General features: G+C 51.7%; 1 protein-coding gene across 2 annotated transcripts; it reads left to right on the forward strand.

Moving 5' to 3' along the window:
- Positions 1-474: 474 nt before the first annotated feature.
- Positions 475-8,398, forward strand: PIGO (phosphatidylinositol glycan anchor biosynthesis class O). Of its 2 annotated transcripts, XM_030920175.1 has the most exons (12): positions 475-554; positions 1,564-2,075; positions 2,719-2,862; positions 3,054-3,177; positions 3,510-3,669; positions 3,876-4,055; positions 4,318-4,542; positions 5,794-5,845; positions 6,413-6,619; positions 6,805-7,019; positions 7,636-7,706; positions 7,865-8,398. In XM_030920175.1, the coding sequence occupies exons 1-12, from the start codon at positions 502-504 to the stop codon at positions 7,992-7,994; spliced, it is 2,073 nt and encodes a 690-aa protein (XP_030776035.1). In that variant the 5' UTR covers positions 475-501; the 3' UTR covers positions 7,995-8,398. The 2 variants fall into 2 exon arrangements, with proteins under 2 accessions (XP_030776035.1, XP_010384125.2); XM_010385823.2 differs by having other exon boundaries at positions 4,318-5,845.
- Positions 8,399-10,539: the final 2,141 nt, after the last annotated feature.

The raw sequence follows: 10,539 nt of genomic DNA on the forward strand, positions 1-10,539 counted from the left end.
TCGGGCTGGTCTCGAACTCCTGACCTTAGGTGATCCACCTGCCTTGGCCTCCCAAATTGCTGGGATTACAGGTGTGAGCCACCGCGCCCAGCCTCCCCTCCTCCTCTCCGAAAGATTATTTGCTTAATTATCCAGTTGTAAGATTCAGAGGCTTTGAGGGGAGAATGAAATCTCAGTTGGACTCAGCTAAGCAAAAAGGGAAAAAATAAGTATTATCTCCATTTCACAGATGAGGTAATGCCTAATAATAACAATATGTGCGGCCGAGCTAGGATTCAAGTCAAGTTTGACTCCAGCAGCCGTGCTCTTAGTCGTAACCATGAATGGACAGCGGTTCCGTGAACTCTTCCTCCAGCTTGGTCCCCTGTCCCCAATTTTCAATTACTAAATTTCCCATCAAATTCTCTGGCCAGCCCCACGCTCCTGGCCAAACTTCCACCGAGATGCCGGCAGATGGCGATGGAGCCACCGGCGGGCCTCTCTGGCGCGCGCATCTCTGTGATGCCAGGCCGCAGGCGCCGCCGCCGCCGCAGCACTTCCGGGTGCCATTGCAGGTGAGCCAGGGTCGGCCGAGAACCTCAACCCCACATATTCCCCTCACCCTGAAACAAGGGAGTCTTCCTCTTTCCCTTAGCTCCCAACCAAGGGTGGTCAGTACCGCGGCTAGGGTGCCCAGCGGGAGGCTGGGTAGCTACCGGAGGAGGCAGAGCCGGTCGCACGCCTGGGTTCCAGCGAGGCCCAACCGACTCTCGACCCGCGCCCCAGCCTCGTTGCGTGGCGAAGGTCGTGCCTCAGGTCTCCTGGCTAACCTAGCCTTCCGGAAGCGGAGAGTGACTCCTCCCCTTCGGCCCCTCGGTGCCCGCCAGGCGGCGTCGTTGGCTGGGCCCGGGTTTCCCTGCGGCTTTGATCCATTTCCGCCCTAATGGGTGTTGAGATTGGCGAGGGGAGAGGTGCAGGAACGGCCTGTAAGAGCCTGGCTACCAATTGGAATACTTTTCCCTCATGACTGTGTTTTCAACATTAGCATTTCCTGCCTGTACATGTGAACTTTCCTATGCTCTACCCCTCGAAGATCCTGATTCAGTAGATCTGGGGTGGGGCCTGGAAATAGCTTTTTTATTTTTCTGAGATGGCGTCTCCCTCTGTTGTCCAGGCTGGAGTGCAGTGGCGCAGTCTCGGCTCACTGCAACCTCTGCCTCCCCGATTCAAGCAATTGTCCTGCCTCAGCCTCCCCTATAGCTGGGACTACAGGTGCCTGCCACCAATTTTTGTATTTTTAGTAGGGACGGGGTTTCACCAATTTGGCCAGGCTGGTCTCGAATTCCTGACCTCAGGTGATCCACCCGCCTCTGCCTCCCAAAGTGCTGGGATTACAAGCGTGAGCCACCACACCCAGCCTGGAAATAGCAGGAGAGTAATATTGCGAGGGGTTGGCTATGGGACAGTTTATCTCCAGGAAAGTTTCCGGGAGGAAGTGATTCTAGCTGGGCTTGTATTCAGGGACTAGACTATCCATCGGTTCTTTGCCCCACAGTAATGAATTTCCTTCCCCACCCCTATCAGGATGCAGAAAGCCTCAGTGCTGCTCTTCCTGGCCTGGGTCTGCTTCGTTTTCTACGCTGGCATTGCCCTCTTCACCAGTGGCTTCCTGCTCACCCGTTTGGAACTCACCAACTATAGCAGCTGCCAAGAGCCCCCAGGCCCTGGGTCCCTGCCATGGGGGAGCCAAGGGAAACCTGGGGCCTGCTGGATGGCTTCCCGATTTTCGCGGGTTGTGTTGGTGCTAATAGATGCTCTGCGATTTGACTTCGCCCAGCCCCAGCACTCACATGTGCCTGGAGAGCCTCCTGTCTCCCTACCCTTCCTGGGCAAACTAAGCTCCCTGCATAGGATCCTGGAGACTCAGCCCCACCATGCCCGGCTCTACCGATCTCAGGTTGACCCTCCTACCACCACCATGCAGCGCCTCAAGGCCCTCACCACTGGCTCACTGCCTACTTTTATTGATGCTGGTAGTAACTTTGCCAGCCACGCCATAGTGGAAGACAATCTCATTAAGCAGCTCACCAGCGCAGGTCAGTGTGGGCCACTTTGAAGGCCAGAAGTACCCTGGCAAATTTCTTCAAAATTTGAAGTTAGGGAGTCAGACCTTTGGGTGCCCAGATGCACACTTGACTATGGTGTAGGGGAACAGAAGAGAAGAAAGAGGCCAGGGCCCTGCTTGTGTGGAGCTCAGTTTGGGGGACAGAGGAGAAGGGATCTGGGCTTTGGTCCTATGAAGCTTCTAATCTGAATGGAGTGCAAGTTTTATTCTTGGGGACCTCTCAGTAAAAGGGAGAAGGGAAGAAGAGAAGATGTGGATCTTGGCTTGCAAGCGTGGAGAAGAAAGCAGAGAAATACAGGCCCTGTTTATTCATTGGCTTGGAAGAAGCAGGATACACCCAGGAAAAACAAATCAGTAGAGATACCCAGAGACAGAACTAGCAGAGCGTTTTGTAGGAAGGCTAAGTGTGAGGTCTGGGTGGAGTATGGTTATCAGGGAAAGCTTCCTGGTGGAAAATGTTAGGCCCTGAAGGATAAAGATTGCTGTATGGAATTGCTGTACTTCTTAGGTTACATGTTTGGAACTTCTGATGGGTCTTTCAAGGGCCTCTTTTCCTGTTTTCTCCTGACCCTGACGTTTGCTCAGGCTCTGACCTCTCTTTCATGTCCCTGTAGGAAGGCGTGTAGTCTTCATGGGAGATGATACCTGGAAAGACCTTTTCCCTGGTGCTTTCTCCAAAGCTTTCTTCTTCCCATCCTTCAATGTCAGAGACCTAGACACAGTGGACAATGGCATCCTGGAACACCTCCACCCCACCAGTGAGCATGGGGCCAGAGCACGTAGTTCTAAGACTGGGAGCTGGGGAGGACTGCTTTAGTCCACAAATTCCGAGCCTCCAATGGGTGTAACAGCCTGGGCTTGTATCCCTGGACATAGAGGAGTGTCAAAGCCTGGCTGGGGTTGAGGAGTGGGTCTTAGTCTTCTGTGCTCATTGTTCTCCCCTTCACAGTGGACAGTGGTGAATGGGACGTGCTGATTGCTCACTTCCTGGGTGTGGACCACTGTGGCCACAAGCATGGCCCTCACCACCCTGAAATGGCCAAGAAACTTAGCCAGATGGACCAGGTGATCCAGTGAGTGTGGGGTATTGGCTGGGGGAGTGGGTTTGTATCTGAGAATCTCAGGATATGTGGTCCCAGGAGAAGAAGCTCTTAGAGCTTCTTTCCTGGCTGAATTCTGTCTTCTCTAGGCCTTCTGCTAAAGCTAGAGGCCCCATCCATCTTGATTAACTCAATGTGTAGCTTTGTGCATTAGGATCATGGCTGAAGACATGTCTCTCTGCCAAAGGTCTAGGCCTTACTAATGGAGTTATAGCTGGGGATGAATAGGCCCCGAGAAAAATCTTTTTTCTTTTTGAGAAAAATACTTACTCGTTTCTACTCCTGACACATTTCTTGGCCCCCAGGGGACTTGTGGAGCGTCTGGAGAATGACACACTGCTGGTAGTGGCTGGGGACCATGGAATGACCACAAATGGAGACCATGGAGGGGACAGTGAGCTGGAGGTCTCAGCTGCACTCTTTCTGTATAGCCCCACAGCACTCTTCCCCAGCACCCCACCAGAGGTGAGGCCTGGATGTTCTTCATCTGTTCTCCCAGTAATCAGCCCATGTTACCATCACAGCATCCTCATGAATACCTCTATTACAGGCCCCCAAATTCATTATCCTGGGTATCCTTCACTCTCATTTCTTACCTAGGCCCCTATGTCTCCCATCCCATTGACTTCAGCTTTGTAATGAATCTGTTGACCACTGTCATTTCCCTTTAGGAGCCAGAGGTGATTCCTCAAGTTAGCCTTGTGCCCACACTGGCCCTACTGCTGGGCCTGCCCATCCCATTTGGAAACATCGGGGAAGTGATGGCTGAGCTATTCTCAGGGGGTGAGGACTCCCAGCCCCACTCCTCTGCTTTAGCCCAAGCCTCAGCTCTCCATCTCAATGCTCAGCAGGTAGGTAAGTGGGCTGGGTTTCCAGGTGACAGAGCTAGGGTGGGCATGAAAGAAGCATAATGAACCACTCTATTGTCCTTTGACTAGTCTTAGTCCCACCTTCCATACCTATCCCTCTTCTGTTATCCCTCCCTTCCCCCATCCTGGGTAGAGTTTGGGTCTTTGACTTCCACGTACCCCCTTTTGTAATACCTGTTCTTGCCTCTGCCCCAATTTATGTCTCTGACCTGTTCCCCTTGGCCTCTGACCTTTTTTCTGCCAGGTGTCCCGATTTCTTCATACCTACTCCACTGCTACTCGGGACCTTCAAGCTAAGGAGCTTCATCAGCTGCAGAACCTCTTCTCCAAGGCCTCTGCTGACTACCAGTGGCTTCTGCAGAGTCCCAATGGGGCTGAGGCGACACTGCCGACTGTGATTGCTGAGCTGCAGCAGTTCCTGCGGGGAGCTCGGGCCATGTGCATCGAGTCTTGGGCTCGTTTCTCTCTGGTCCGCATGGCAGGGGGTGCTGCTCTCTTGGTTGCTGCCTGCTTTATCTGCCTGCTGGCATCTCAGTGGGCAATATCCCCAGACTTTCCATTCCACCCTCTACTTCTGATACCCGTGGCCTGGGGTCTTGTTGGGACCATAGCGTATGCTGGACTCCTGGGAATTATTGAGCTGAAGCTAGATCTAGTGCTTCTAGGGGCTGTGGCTGCAGTGAGCTCATTCCTGCCTTTTCTGTGGAAAGCCTGGGCTGGCTGGGGGTCCAAGAGACCTCTGGCAACCCTGTTTCCTATCCCTGGGCCCGTCCTGTTACTCCTGCTCTTTCGCTTGGCTGTGTTCTTCTCTGATAGTTTTGTTGTAGCTGAGGCCAGGGCCACCCCCTTCCTTCTGGGCTCATTCATCCTGCTCCTGGTTGTCCAGCTTCACTGGGAGGGCCAGCTGCTTCCACCTAAGCTGCTCACAATGCCCCGCCGTGGCACTTCGGCCACAACAAACCCCCCACGGCACAGTAGTGCATATGCCCTGAGGCTTGGAATTGGGTTGCTATTATGCACAAGGCTAGCTGGGCTTTTTCATCGTTGCCCTGAAGAGACACCTGTTTGCCACTCCTCTCCCTGGCTGAGTCCTCTGGCATCCATGGTGGGTGGTCGAGCCAAGAATTTGTGGTATGGAGCTTGCGTGGCAGCACTGGTGGCCCTGTTAGCTGCTGTGCGCTTGTGGCTTTGCCACTATGGTAATCTCAAGAGCCCCGAGCCACCCATGCTTTTTGTGCGCTGGGGACTGCCCCTAATGGCATTGGGTACTGCTGCCTACTGGGCATTGGCATCAGGGGCAGATGAGGCTCCCCCCCGTCTCCGGGCCCTGGTCTCTGGGGCATCCATGGTGCTGCCTTGGGCTGTAGCAGGGCTGGCTGCTTCAGGGCTCGCGCTGCTGCTTTGGAAGCCTGTGACGGTGCTGGTGAAGGCTGGGGCAGGCGCTCCAAGGACCAGGACTGTCCTCACTCCCTTCTCAGGCCCCCCCACTTCTCAAGCTGACCTGGATTATGTGGTCCCTCAAATCTACCGACACATGCGGGAGGAGTTCCGGGGCCGGCTAGAGAGGACCAAATCTCAGGGTACCCTGACTGTGGCTGCTTATCAGTTGGGGAGTGTCTACTCAGCTGCTATGGTCACAGCCCTCACCCTGTTGGCCTTCCCACTCCTGCTGTTGCATGCGGAGCGCATCAGCCTTGTGTTCCTGCTTCTGTTTCTGCAGAGCTTCCTTCTCCTACATCTGCTTGCTGCTGGGATACCCATCACCACCCCTGGTAAATATCTCAGCTCTGATTCACCTAAAGACAATAGTGATGTGAGTTCAGCCCCTCTTGTTTTCAAGGAGGTGTTGTTCCTGATGTTCCTGAGCTTGACAGAGGGTCCCATACCCCACACAGCTGGGAAGGTCTTGGTGTCCTCTCTCTTATCTGCCATAGCCAAGTGAATTGATTCCTCCTGTTGGTTCCCAGGGTTCATGGAGAGGGGAGACAAGGAGTCCTCTAAGATTCCTTGTGGAAATGCTGCATCCTTACGAGCACATTTCTTGATTTTCCAGTGATGGAAGTAGTGAATTGTGAATATATAATGGTACAGTGAGCTGTATGTGTTTGAGAGAAAGAAAGAGATTGACCACAGCAGGGTTTAGATAAACGTGATGGTGCTTTTGTACCACAGAGAGAATTAGAATAATTAGAGTGTGGACTGTGAGGATGTTGGGCTGATGGGCATGTGAGTGTGTATGAGAATTGATACTGAAGTAGTAGGAGTATATGACTATAGAGCAGTAGCCTATGGATTAGGGAATAAGAAGTGACTGTAAAGTGGCATATCTTTTCTTCCAGGTCCTTTTATTGTGCCATGGCGGGCAGTCTCAGCTTGGGCCCTCATGGCCACACAGACCTTCTACTCCACGGGCCACCAGCCTGTCTTTCCAGCCATCCATTGGCATGCAGCCTTCGTGGGATTCCCAGAGGGTCATGGCTCCTGTACTTGGCTGCCTGCTTTGCTAGTGGGAGCCAACACTTTTGCCTCCCACCTCCTCTTTGCAGGTACCCACTCCTCCTTCACTTGCTTCCATTATTTACTCTGGCTTTGGGGAAAGAAAGGAAACCCCTGGATTTGAATGGAGAGATGTGAGTTTGTTGGATCTTTGGCACCCCTTGGCCTAGGCTAATTGGAACCTGAGCCAGCCAGGGTGACCCACTGATTCTAGTCATACCCTCTCCCGAGGCAGTAGGTTGCCCACTGCTCCTGCTCTGGCCTTTCCTGTGTGAGAGTCAAGGGCTGCGGAAGAGACAGCAGCCCCCAGGGAATGAAGCTGAAGCCAGAGTCAGACCCGAGGAGGAAGAGGAGCCACTGATGGAGATGCGTCTCCGGGATGCGCCTCACCACTTCTATGCAGCACTGCTGCAGCTGGGCCTCAAGTACCTCTTTATCCTTGGTATTCAGGTGGGTGTAGGAGAGAGATCAGGAAGTGGTGTTCTTTCTCCATGGGTGTGTATCAGTTTCTTTCAGACCTTCAAAACCGTGGGAGAGAGCCTTGACTGAGGTACACATAAGTGAAGTGGTTGCTCAAGCCCAGTGGCCTCAAATGGCAACTCGGAGACTTGAACCTGGGTCTCCTTAATCCTAGTCCTAGATTGTTTCCTCTCTACAACCTAGATCTGGACCCTGCTAGTTGCATTTGAGGATTACTCTATCAGTGGACAGACTGGAAAAACTGAGGTGATAGCCAGGATTTTCTTCCCAAATTGTGGTCATGGATCCTCCTCCTTTCCTCTAGAGGCAGATGTGGCACTGGTATCTTCCTCCACCCTGGGGCCAGAGCCTGAGTGTTAGCATTACAGATGGATAATGACTTGCCTAAAGTCACATAGTGAGTCAGTGCTTGGGGCAGGATGGGAAGTAGGTCTCCTAACTCCTAGCCCAGGACATGCACTATTTTTTCCACTGACACGCACTATTCTCCTATTTCCGTTTTTTACAGGGGCCTATAGCAACTCTCCCTTTGCCCTGCTTCCTCCTCCCCTTCACAAGTAACGTGGCCCCTCCTCTCCTCCTCTAGATTCTGGCCTGTGCCTTGGCAGCCTCCATCCTTCGCAGGCATCTCATGGTCTGGAAAGTGTTTGCCCCTAAGTGAGTAGATTTGCTTGAGAAGTAGAGGTGGTGGGGAGGGAGAAACTTGGAACAAAGTATGAAGATCCCAAACATCCAGGATGGCCAAGGTTTTGCCTCTACAGGGAAAAGGCAGTAGAACTACTCTGTTCCCTGAGATTCTCCACCTTTCTTTGCAGGTTCATTTTTGAGGCTGTGGGCTTCATTGTGAGCAGCGTGGGACTTCTCCTGGGCATAGCTTTGGTGATGAGAGTGGATGGTGCTGTGAGCTCCTGGTTCAGGCAGCTATTTCTGGCCCAGCAGAGGTAGCCTAGGCTTTGGTTACTGGCACATGGCTACAGAGAGTGCTGGAGAACAGTGTAGCCTGGCCTGTACAGGTACTGGATGATCTGCAAGACAGGCTCAGCCATACCTCTTACTACCATGCAGCCAGGGGCTGCTGACTTCTAGGACTTCATTATTCTATAATTCAGGACCACAGTGGAGTATGATCCCTAACTCCTGATTTGGATGCATCTGAAGGACAAGGCGGGTGGTCTCTAAAAGTGGAATAAAATAGGCTGGGCATGGTGGCTTACACCTGTAATCCCAGCACTTTGGGAGGCAGAGGCGGGAGAATTGCTTGGTCCCAGGAGTTCAAGACCAACCTGTGGAACATAGCAAGACCCCGTCTCTACTATTTAAAAAAAGTGGAATAAAATGATAATACAATTTTGTGTGTCTGAGATGTGGGGGAGCCCCACTGTTCTACAGGGGTTGTGAGGAGGATCAGTCTCTCTTCCCACCAGGCACAGATGATATCAGTCATCAGGTGCCTGGCTGTGCCTGAGAACCTTTAGGAAGTGGTTGGAGTTGTCTGAATTCACTGCCTCCACCTCTTCCCAAATCAATCCTATTATCCCACCACGATTTTCCTTTGCCATGCAACACATTTTGTTAAGTTCCTATTCTTTGTCTGATAAAGAGAGAAGACTGAGAAGACAAGCCCAGGCATCAGGCAGCACCGACTTTAACTGTCTGAGGTCCCAAATAGTGCTATGCCCCCACTCCACTGGGCCTTTTCACTATAGAGCACCCTTTGCCCTTCCCTTCTGTGGAAGCCTCCCTTGTTTCCCAACCTGTGCCACTCTTTATCAGATCTACATGCACATCTTAATGTAGCATTCCACCTTGTCCCATTCATCATTCCTGACTTGAAGTCAAAATTGTGTGAATCCACTGGTTCTCTTCTCGTGTATGTTTTGTGCCCTCTGTTCACCCCACCACTCCTTTCATGTTTGAAATACTGGCATGAAATCCTCCTAGAGATGTCCATCAAAAGAGTTGGGTAGAGGCCCTGGAGAGAAGCGTCAGGACTGAGATTTGAGGTTTGACCATACCTAGAACAGGAGGAGCTGATACCACTGAAAAACAGAACAGATGTTAAAACCATGGGATAGCACCTACTTTTAATTGGTAGAAAGTAGAGAAGCTCAGTAGTAATGGTTGTGAAGTATAAACGTTCACTGCTGTGGTAGGTAGCTAAGGGAAGAATTGAAATTATTTTTAATGTTATTATCATTTTAAAGACATATTTTTGCTCTGTTGCCCAGGCTGGAGGGCGGTAGTGCAATCATAGCTCCCTGTATTTCAAACTCCTGGGCTCAAGTAATCCATCTCAGCCTCCTCAGTATCTGGGACCATGCCTGGCTAACTTTTTAATTTTTGTAGAGACGGTCTAGCTACATTGCCCAGGCTGTTCGTGAACTCCTGGCCTCAAGTGATCCTTCCACCTTGGCCTCTCAAAGCACTAGGATTGCAGGTGTGAGCCACAGCACCTGGCTAAGTTCAAATTATTAATGGCCAATGGTCCCTAGTGTTACAGATGCCAAATAGTAAGATGATGAAAAGTATGTTTCAGCGGGGTATGGTGCCTCATGCCTGTAATCCCAGCACGTTGGGAAGCCAAGGTGGGTGGATCACCTGAGGTCAGGAGTTTGAGACCAGCCTGGACAACATGGTGAAACCCTATCTCTACTAAAAATACAAAAATTAGCTGTTGTGGCACGTACCTGTAATTCCAGCTACTCGGGAGGCTGAGGCAGGAGAATCGCTTGAACCTGGGAGACAGAGGTTGCGGTGAGCCAAGATCACACTACTGCACTCCAGCCTGGGTGACAGAGCCAGACTCCCTCTCAAAAAACAGAGAAAAAGGATAGCTTGTTGTTAACCATGGTAGAAAGAGTTTTAATAATGTGGCCGGGCGCGGTGGCTCAAGCCTGTAATCCCAGCACTTTGGGAGGCCGAGACGGGCGGATCACGGGGTCAGGAGATCGAGACCATCCTGGCTAACACGGTGAAACCCCGTCTCTACTAAAAAATACAGAAAACTAGCCGGGCGAGGTGGCGGGCGCCTGTAGTCCCAGCTACTCGGGAGGCTGAGGCAGTTGAATGGCGTAAACCCGGGAGGCGGAGCTTGCAGTGAGCTGAGATCCGGCCACTGCACTCCAGCCTGGGCGACAGAGCGAAACTCCGTCTCAAAAAAAAAAAAAAAAAAAAAAAAAAAAAAAAAAAAAGCAAGGGGGTGAAGTTGGCCCCAGCTGGCCTGTAAGATGAATTAGAAAAACGCCTCTCCCCAAGTCTGGTGGACACAACTCCCAAGCATGGTTCGGTGAGCAAATAGTGTCTTTGTGAGAAAGGCGAAAAAAAAAACAAACAAAAACAAGCCCCTTTCCTCCATCCCTAGCACCCATGGAAGGATTTTAGGCCCTAGTTTCTCCACTTCTTAGCCAGGTGCCCTGCACTTTTTGCAGTAGCCTCCTTGCCTGGAGCCTAAGACTAATTTGCTTATCTGCCAACCACTGTCTATTCTTTC

The sequence above is a fragment of the Rhinopithecus roxellana genome, chromosome 16 (assembly GCF_007565055.1).
Source record: "Rhinopithecus roxellana isolate Shanxi Qingling chromosome 16, ASM756505v1, whole genome shotgun sequence".
Classification (NCBI taxonomy): Eukaryota; Metazoa; Chordata; class Mammalia; order Primates; family Cercopithecidae; genus Rhinopithecus; species Rhinopithecus roxellana.